Below are 9,150 nucleotides of genomic sequence, written 5' to 3'. Positions count from 1 at the left end.
GGGATTACAGGTGTACGCCACCCATGCCGGCTTTAAAAAAAAAAAAAAAAAAAAAAAAGGATATTTCACTTGTAGGTAAACTGGAAGCTTTATCTTGGTTCTCTTTTTAGAATAAAGGTGAGATGACCATTAAGAAAGTCGAACTCTTCCAAAAAGAAGTGAATTTATGGACGAATTAATCAGTGCTTTTCCAAAAGGTAAAGGTGGACGCGCGCTGCGTGCCGGGATTTGCAGTCCCTTGGGGAGGGTGAGACGCGCCTGCGCGAACCGACGCGGCGCTCTTCTCGGCGCATGCGCGCGGCAGCGGCGCCAGGCTCGGTGTCTCCAGCTGCCTGCGCGCGGTCCGTGCGGAGGAAGGCATGGCGGCGCCCACGGCAGTTCTAGGGCCCTCGGTGCTCGGTCCGGGTGGCCCCGGCTCCATGGCGCCCTGGTGCTCTGTGAGCAGTGGCCCATCTCGCTACGTGCTCGGGATGCAGGAGCTGTTCCGAGGCCACAGCAAGACGCGCGAGTTCCCGGCACACAGTGCCAAGGTGCACTCGGTGGCCTGGAGCTGCGATGGCCGTCGCTTGGCCTCGGGGTCCTTCGACAAGACTGCCAGCGTGTTCTTGCTGGAGAAGGACCGGCTGGTGAGCTTGTAGGGTCGGTCCTGGCCGGCAAGAGGGCTGTGTGTGGAGGGAGAGAGTGCAGGAGGGGCCTGAGGAATGGAGAGGTGCATGACCTGTCGTTGGCGGTGATGAAGGACGTGGCGAGGGTTGGAAGAGTTGGGGTAACGAATGGGGCGAGGCCGCCTGGTGGACGGCGGAGTGTGAACCTAGTGTCGGTACGAGGTTTCGGGCCAGGGGAAGTTGAAGTTGAAGTCAGATGGCCTGGCGTGGTTAAGGTCTAGGGGAGCCCCAGGAAGGAATCCCTGGCAGGGAGTGGTTAGAGACTGGTGGGGTGATAGAGTCCCTAAGGTGGCTAGGCGTTTTCATTTGAAAATGATAGCGCATCCTTTGGGGATGGACAGGTGGATTGGATGGCGGTGGTAAAAGAGAAAAGAAGAAAGGAGGGAGGCCAGGAAGGGCAAGAGTAAGAGCACCAATGTCGAGACTCAGAGCAGTTCACAGCGGCTGAAGTTTTGGAAAGCGGATTTTCTTTTTAATTATCCAGATCTTTCCTGGTTTCAGGGTATCACCGTTTTGATAAAAAGTTAGGTTGCATGTATCTCTGTGTGAAGTGGCATCTGGCTTCTGTTCTTTTAAGGTCAAAGAAAACAACTACCGGGGACATGGTGACAGCGTGGATCAGCTTTGTTGGCATCCAAGCAACCCTGACCTCTTTGTCACTGCCTCTGGAGATAAAACCATTCGCATCTGGGATGTGAGGACTACAAAATGCATTGCCACTGTGAACACTAAAGGTAACTTCAGACAGAGGGGCTTTCGGAAGAAAAGCTAGGGTAACTTCCAGCAGCCCTTTACTGTGCTCTTTGTAGCTGATGCTCTGCATCATGGGTCACCAGGATGGGCTATGTATGTCTGCTAGGAGGAGACAAGGAAGAGTAGAATTCGAGCACTTTTCTGACTGGCTGTGGTAATCATTGGTTAGAGTGAGTAGGGAGGTACAGAGAGTAGCGTGTGCAGAGGCATAGAGAATTTGGGAGATTCCTGCGGGTCAGGATGCTGGCACTCTGCTGATCTTAGTGGTTTGGGAGAAACAACTGGGAAGTCGTGCCTTACATGTAAAGGCTGTGTTCCTGCCATACGGTACCCTGCAATCTTGACTCTATCATAAGTGACCCTAAGAAGTCATTAAAGAGTTTTTTTTTTTTTAAAGAAGCATTTTTGCTGTTTTTAGATTTTTGTGTGTGCGCCACACACACATAGGTGCTAGAAGAAGGCATCTTATCTCTTATAAATGTAGTAACCGGCAGTTGTGAATTGTGGGTGCTGGGAGTTGAAATTGGGTCCCCCAGAAAAACAAAACAAAGCAACAAGTGCTCTTAACAGATGAGTCATCTATCTCTCTAGCCCCACAGCAATTTTTTTTTAAAAAAAAAAAAAAAAAAAAAAAAAAGACAGCTTCTCTGTTTAGCCCTGGCTGTCCTGGAACCCACTCTGTACACCAGGCTGGCCTCGAACTCTGCCTCTGCATCCTAAGTTGTGTGTGTGTGTGTGTGTGTGTGTGTGTGTGTGTGTGTGTGTGTACCACCACCAAGCTCCCACAACAGAGTTCTTGACACATTCTGATAGATTTTAAACTGCACTATAGATAGTAAAATGTGGGGGCAAAAATGGCATCTTTGATTCAATGACGTTGAAAACTTTTGTGTTCAGTGTGGACACTGATGGACTTTGATGGTGAGACTGATACTCGAGTGGTGCTTTTGACAACCGTTTAGACTCACGGCTACCACTTGGTCAGTGGCACCTCCTTCCACTGACTTGGTGACGCATGTGGGCTGAAGATAGCTCTGATCTTCTTTCTAGGATAGCAGAGTAAGCTTCTGGAGGATGATGGGCAAAGGTGATCTTGCTGATGGATTGTATCTGGGTTCTCAGGGGAGAACATTAATATCTGCTGGAGCCCCGATGGACAGACCATTGCTGTGGGCAACAAGGATGATGTTGTGACCTTTATCGATGCCAAGACACATCGTTCCAAAGCAGAAGAGCAGTTCAAGTTTGAGGTCAATGAAATCTCCTGGAATAATGATAATAACATGTTCTTCCTGACCAATGGCAATGGCTGTATCAACATTCTCAGGTGAGGGGTTCCGGCCTGGGGGACTGTCATACCTGTGCACTGCGTGCTGCGTCATGTGCAGAGACGAGTTAGGTGTGAAGCTACCCCCAAATACTTGAAACATAAAGAGTATTAGAAAATCCTACTTTCTCTTAGGTATATTTGAGCCAGGTATTCTGGGTTTTACTGATACTGATTGTATCTTCCTATTTGACTGAGGTTTGCAAAGGTTCAATTAATTATCAGATAGCCAGCCAGGAGCTCATGCACCTCGAATTGTCACTGATTTGCTTCCTTAAAATATCAGCTTAAATATCATTTTCCTTGTAGCAAAATTACCTTCATCCTCCTGTCCTCCTTCTCTCCACATTTAAAGAGTTTTAGTGTATCTTATACACTTTCTATAGGACGCATTTTTAATGATGTATTATAATGCCTACTTTATCTTTCTCATTATATTAGCAGGTTCATGGTGGAAAGGATTGTGTTTGTCTTTTTTCCATTGAATTGCTAATGTCTAACCTAGTGCTGGTCCCTGTCCTGTCTGTGTCCGTTCCCTCCCCACCCCCCACCAGTTGTCCTAGACTTGTCTGGATTTATAGACCAGGCTGGCCTCACCCTGAGTGCTGGGATTACAAGCGTATGCTACCATGCCTGGCTCCTAGTGCTGGTCTTAAAGGTGGAGTGTCAGTAGATAACTTGTACTGTAAGCAAATGAAAACATGGAACTAAAATTCAGGGCCATAAGAGTCTGTGTTTATTACTGTGAGTCTGTGCCAGAGAGTGATGCAAGGCAGAGAGATGGCTGTAGGTTCTGTGGTGGAGAGGTTGATATTTGCTGTAAATGGCAAATTAATCAAAATAAAACAAAAATCAAATTGGCTATGGACATTGAAGGAGTTTATATATTTATAAACTTGTAGATACTTTTCTGTGTGGTTTTTTGTGTGTGTGTGTGTGTGTGTGTGTGTGTGTGTGTGTTTCTTATATTGGATAGTTTGGCTAGGTATGAGAATCCTGAATTCACTTTCTTGTTTCTGTGTTTGTTCTTGTGGCTGTGCCTCTCTTACTTTCTTTTGCCCCAGAGTTGTGTTTTCAGGAAGTCTAGGGATGATGTAATTTTCTGTGAGGCCCAGTGACTTCATTGATTATCTTGGTGTTAAATGGTATAGGCTCGCATACCTAGGCCTGTGTTGTACTCTTTTAGTGGCTTGAACAAATCTTTTCTTTGGGAAGTTTTTGTTACTGCTTTCTAGTGCCACGGCGCTCTTCTGCCCACTGATGGCTACGTGTCTCGTTCCTCAGCTACCCAGAACTGAAGCCCGTGCAGTCCATCAATGCCCATCCTTCTAACTGCATCTGTATCAAGTTTGACCCCATGGGGAAATACTTTGCCACAGGAAGTGCAGATGCTTTGGTCAGTCTCTGGGATGTCGATGAGTTAGTGTGTGTGCGGTGTTTTTCTAGGTAAGTAACTCTCACAGACTTTTCCTCTTGGGGGAAATCAATCGTCCTCCCTCTTTTGGGGGTAATTCTGATGTTTCTGTCCATCCTCTCATAGACTGGATTGGCCTGTGAGGACCCTCAGTTTTAGCCATGATGGGAAAATGCTGGCGTCGGCCTCGGAGGATCATTTCATTGACATAGCTGAAGTAGAGACAGGTAACTTAATTTGAATCCTTTGTGTTTGATACCATGCCTCAGGCTTTTTCTTGTCCTGTTTTAGCTCTGTACACTGCTTGCTTCTTCGTCAGCATTATCTGAAACTGATCTGTTTTGTTGAGAGAAGTTGTTAATATCTGCCAGTTTCACGTAATGATTGGATAAAAGGCCAGGAACAAAGCACTGGGTTTGAAGGGAAGTGGTATAGGAAAATACTTTGTATTTGTGTTATTCCATTATTTAAAAATACATTTTTTTAAAAAGTGTTTTGCTTTTGTTTTTTTTGTTTGTTTGTTTGTTTGTTTTGAGACAGGGTCTCACTTTGTATCTCTAACTGCCCTGGAACTCCTGATGTATGTGAGGGTGGCCTTGAATTTACAGAGATCCGTCTGTCCCTGCTTCCTGAGTACTGAGATTAAAGTGGGACACCGTCATGCCTGGCTAAAAAGTTTTTTAAATAAGAGACAAGGAGCAGGCATTTGTGGGTATCCCTTCCCAATCCCTGTTATCCCCCTTCTGACCACTTCTGTCAGTTTTCTGTGTTTCCCAGTTTTGCTTCTAATTTGCAGTCATTTGTAAATACATGGTTTTAATGTAAGATCTAGGACCGCAGTAGGATGTAGTGGCTCACGCCTTTAATCCCAGCGCTCAGGAAGCAGAGGCAGGTGGATGGTTGTGAATTTGAGGCCAACCTGGTCTACAAAGAGAGTCTTGGATGGTCAAGGCTATACAGAGAAACCCTGTCTCAAAAAAAAAAGAAAAAGAAAAAAGAAAAAGAAAGAAAGAAAGAAAAAATAGCACCCCCAAATGAGAGAAAACATGGAATATTTATCTTTCTGATGAATTTTGCTTAATTATCAGCAAGTTGTGATACTGTTTATCTTGGTTTCTTTTTCTGTAGCTGTGATAAAAATGCCCTTACGAAAGCATCTTCGTGGAGAAAGGGCCTTTTTGGCTCACAGCTAGGTTGCAGCCCATCATGACAGAGTTGGACAGAGCATTACATCCATGGTCACAAGCAGAGAGCCATGGCTCTTCTCCCCTTCTCCTGTCAGTCAGTCCAGGGACCAGCCCCTGAAACTCACATACAGGTGGGCCCTACCACCTCAAGGGATTCAGTTAAGAAAGCCCATACAGGCATGCCTAATCTAGACAAAAGTCCACCGAGACGCACGCCCTTCGCAGATTGCTGACATCCAAACTGACCAGCATAGTGTTAATTGAGCTCTCTGTAGTATGTAGAATACTGAGGGGGTAGTGGACCTGTGTTGCCTTGTTAAAGGGCTGCCTGTTAATCTCTGGTGAGCATTGCCAGCCATTTAGCCACACAGGGAGGGCCTTTCGGGCAGGCATTTTAAACTCTCTCCACGCCTGACTCAGAGGGGCCAGGCACAAAGCTCCCTGAGAATTCTCCTGCGGCCTTGGGTGTACAGGTATGTAGAGCAGGTGTACATGTTAGTCAGTGATGGCCAGTGTCTGGGGCTGAGCTCAGGTTTGCTTGGCAAATGCCTTTACTCAGTGAGCTACTTTACCAGCCTCACTTCTTTTTAGGTCCATAATTTAGAGATAACTATTGCTTATTTTTTGTACATTTCTTTTCAGTCTTTATTTTTCTGTCTATGCATTTTTATTGGAGTAAATAACATTAGATATAATTTCTTAATATTTTTGATAGTTAAGTTTGAAGCAAGGTAAGAATGAATTTTGATTTTATTCTTCATAATGTAGAACTTTTTTTTGTTTTGTTTTTTGGTTTTTTGAGACAGGGTCTCTCTGTGTAGCCTTGGCTTTCCTGGACTCACTTTGGAGACTAGGCTGTCCTCAAACTCACAGCAATCCACGTGCCTCTGCAAGTGCTGGGATTAAAGGTGTGCGCCACCACAGCTGGCTTGATAATGTAGAACTTAATCTTAATTGTTATTTCAGTTTTCAGACATTCCATGCAACTTGCAGCAGTCTGTTTGAACTGGTTGCCTAGTATGGTAATGTCAGTCTCATGCAGTCAACACTGTGTGCCACTTAGTGATTAGGTTTTATAGTAAATTATCCGGGTACTTACCCTAGGAAGTGTTATTATTGCTGTGACAAAAACACTATGACCAAAGTGAGTTGGGCAGGAAAGGGTTTATTTGGCTTAATCTTCCTTATCACTTTTCATCATCAAAGGAAGTCAGGACAGGAACTCAAGCAAGGCAGGAACCTGGAGGCAGAAGCTGACGCAGAGGCCGTGGAGGGTGCTGCTTACTGACTTACTCTATAAGAAAGCAGCCTGATTTCTTACAGTACCAGGACCACCAGCCAGGGATGGCACCACCTGCACTAGGTGCCATCAATACCAATTAAGAAAATGTCCTACAGTCCTCCTACAGCCCGATGGAGCCTCCTCTCTAGTGACTCCAGCTTGTGTCAAGCTGACAAACTGGCCAGCACAGGACTCAGTTCATAAAGCTCCATGGTTCCCTGGGAAACATTTCAGGCTTTTTCGTGATTGCTTTGGTTTTCTTGAGTTGTGTGATTTTTTTTTTTTTTAAAGATTTTATGTGTATGAGTGCTCTATCTGCATGTACACCTGCCTCCCAGAAGAGGGCATTAGAGGGTATAGATAGTTGTGAGCCACCATGTCGTTGCTGGGAATTGAACTCAGGACCTCTGGAAGAACAGACAGTGCTCTTAACCGCTGAGCCCTCTCTCCAGCCCAAGTTGTGTGAATTTTTTATTTTAAACAAACCCATAACAAATTATGGATACAGAGTAAACACCTGAAGGAAAGTGAGAGTTGTGCAGTAGTGATGCCAGCGATCACTGTGCATGTCCACATAGCTTAGTTCAGATGGGCTGCAGATAACTGTCCTTGACGTAGGTAGCTTTAAACACTATATAGATAACAAAAATATAGACTTATACATAAGCAATATGTGCATACATTCTAGTAGTATATGATAGACCATGTAGTTGACCTGGTAGATACATACCATTCAACATATCTAGTGGGTTTTTTTGTTTTTTGTTTTTTTTTTGGTTTTTTGAGACAGGCTTTCTCTGTGTAGTCTTGGCTGTCATAGACTTGCTTTGTAGACCAGGCTGGTCTCAAACTTACAGAGATCCACCTGCTTCTGCCTCCCTGAGTGCTGGGATTACAGGTGTGTGCTGCCACTCCCGGCTGTATATTCAGCAACTTTATAATGATATCACACTATAAGTCTTTTGTAAAAAAAAAACTATTTGATGTGTATGACTGTTTTGCCTCATGTATGTGTGTACCTTTTGCTCATAGAGGCCAGAAGAGGGAGTTGGAGCCCTAGGTGTTAGATCTTTTTGGACTGGAGTTAAATAGGTGGCTGCGAGCTGCCATGTAGGTGTTAGGAATAGAACCTGGGTCCTTTAGAAGAACAGCTAGTGTTCTTAGCTGCTACGCCATCTCTTCCGCTCCCACATTGTATGCCTTAACTCTTGAGAAAAATTAGAGCAGAACTGAAAGAAGTCATGTATATTTTTATCAAGTTGAAAAAGCAGACTTAGCCAGGAGTGGTGGCGCATGCCTTTACTCCCAGCACTTGGGAGGCAGAGGCAGGCGGATCACTGAGTTCGAGGTCAGCCTAGTCTAGAAAGTGAGTCTAGGACAGCCAAGGCTACATAGAGAAACCCTGTTTTGAAACAAACAAACAAACAAAAACAAAATAAAAAAAAAAAAAAAAAGAAGAAGAAGAAGAAAGGAAAAAAAAGAAAAGAAAAGCAAACTTTGGGAAAAAATTGTAAGGCTTTGTGGTATAGGAAAAAGTAGGTTGGTGACAACCTGCTTTCAGTTCCTGTGTGTGCTGTTTCATTAGGTGTCACTTTGTTACGATGTCACTCCCTCCTTGTTCACAAAGTAGTTAAAATTTTTTTCTGCCTTACAGGGCTATTGCTAACATTCAGTAAAGGACAGGCTGTCTCAGGAAATGACAGCTGTTAATTGCTTTTTCAGGGAATACAGAGTAGAGGTGCTGAAGTTAGCCTGCCTGTCACCTACTTGTGTGTGACATCTCTGTGCCAAGTACTTAACGACTGTACTACTTACTAACATTCTTTATGTTGCTTTCTATAGGAGACAAGCTGTGGGAGGTACAGTGTGAGTCCCCGACTTTCACTGTGGCTTGGCACCCCAAAAGGCCTCTGCTGGCATTTGCCTGTGATGACAAAGATGGCAAATATGACAGCAGCCGGGAAGCTGGAACTGTGAAGCTGTTTGGGCTTCCCAACGACTCCTGAGAGGACCTGACAGAGGCCAGGCAGAGAATAGAAGCAACCTGACCTGTGCTCCACCACTTAGCCACACCCCTAGCTCCCCTTCCTGTTTTTTTTGTTTTTGGTGTATTTTCTGTTAGCTGTTTCCATCCTTTTCCCTTGTTGCCAGCTAGCTACTGAGGACTTTGCAAGTATAGGTCATGGCCCGTTTTAGGGTTCTCTAAAGGAACAGAGCTGGTAGAATGAATATATGTGTATGAGAGCGGCTTACAGGCCAACAACAGCTGTCTCCTGATGGAAGGCCAGGGATCCAGTAGATGGTCCCGACGGGTCTCAGCAGTGCTGATCTGGCCCTGGAGCCCTGAGGAATTCCTCGGGAGCTGCTGGTCTTCTGTTGGGATCCTGAAGAAGTAGGTATGTCTCAGCAGCAGGGTAGATGAGCTTGGCAAGACTGAGGGCAAGTAAGCAGAAAACAAAAGTCCTTTTATGTGGGCTGCCACCAGAATGTGTGGCCTGGATTTAGCATGGGTCTTCCCACCT

The 9,150-nt window shown here is 45.1% G+C and overlaps 1 protein-coding gene across 1 annotated transcript; it reads left to right on the top strand.

The window, feature by feature from the left end:
* The first annotated feature begins 305 nt into the window (after positions 1 to 305).
* Thoc3 (THO complex subunit 3) lies at positions 306 to 8,863 on the top strand. The gene is made up of 6 exons (XM_051171509.1): positions 306 to 626; positions 1,243 to 1,399; positions 2,541 to 2,745; positions 4,030 to 4,191; positions 4,286 to 4,386; positions 8,471 to 8,863. Exons 1-6 carry the CDS (start codon positions 360 to 362, stop codon positions 8,632 to 8,634), a joined length of 1,056 nt encoding a protein of 351 aa, XP_051027466.1. The 5' UTR covers positions 306 to 359; the 3' UTR covers positions 8,635 to 8,863.
* Positions 8,864 to 9,150: the final 287 nt, after the last annotated feature.

Source organism: Acomys russatus, chromosome 3, assembly GCF_903995435.1.
Source record: "Acomys russatus chromosome 3, mAcoRus1.1, whole genome shotgun sequence".
Taxonomy (NCBI): domain Eukaryota; kingdom Metazoa; phylum Chordata; class Mammalia; order Rodentia; family Muridae; genus Acomys; species Acomys russatus.
Note: the sequence above shows the minus strand (reverse complement) of the source record. Positions and strands in the feature narration are given on the sequence as shown.

Coding starts and splice junctions, on each gene's coding strand:
- Thoc3 (XM_051171509.1), top strand. CDS start 360: ATGGCGGCGCCCACGGCAGTTCTAGGGCCCTCGGTGCTCGGTCCGGGT. Junction 627..1,242: donor TGCTGGAGAAGGACCGGCTG/GTGAGCTTGTAG, acceptor TGTTCTTTTAAG/GTCAAAGAAAACAACTACCG. Junction 4,387..8,470: donor CATAGCTGAAGTAGAGACAG/GTAACTTAATTT, acceptor TGCTTTCTATAG/GAGACAAGCTGTGGGAGGTA.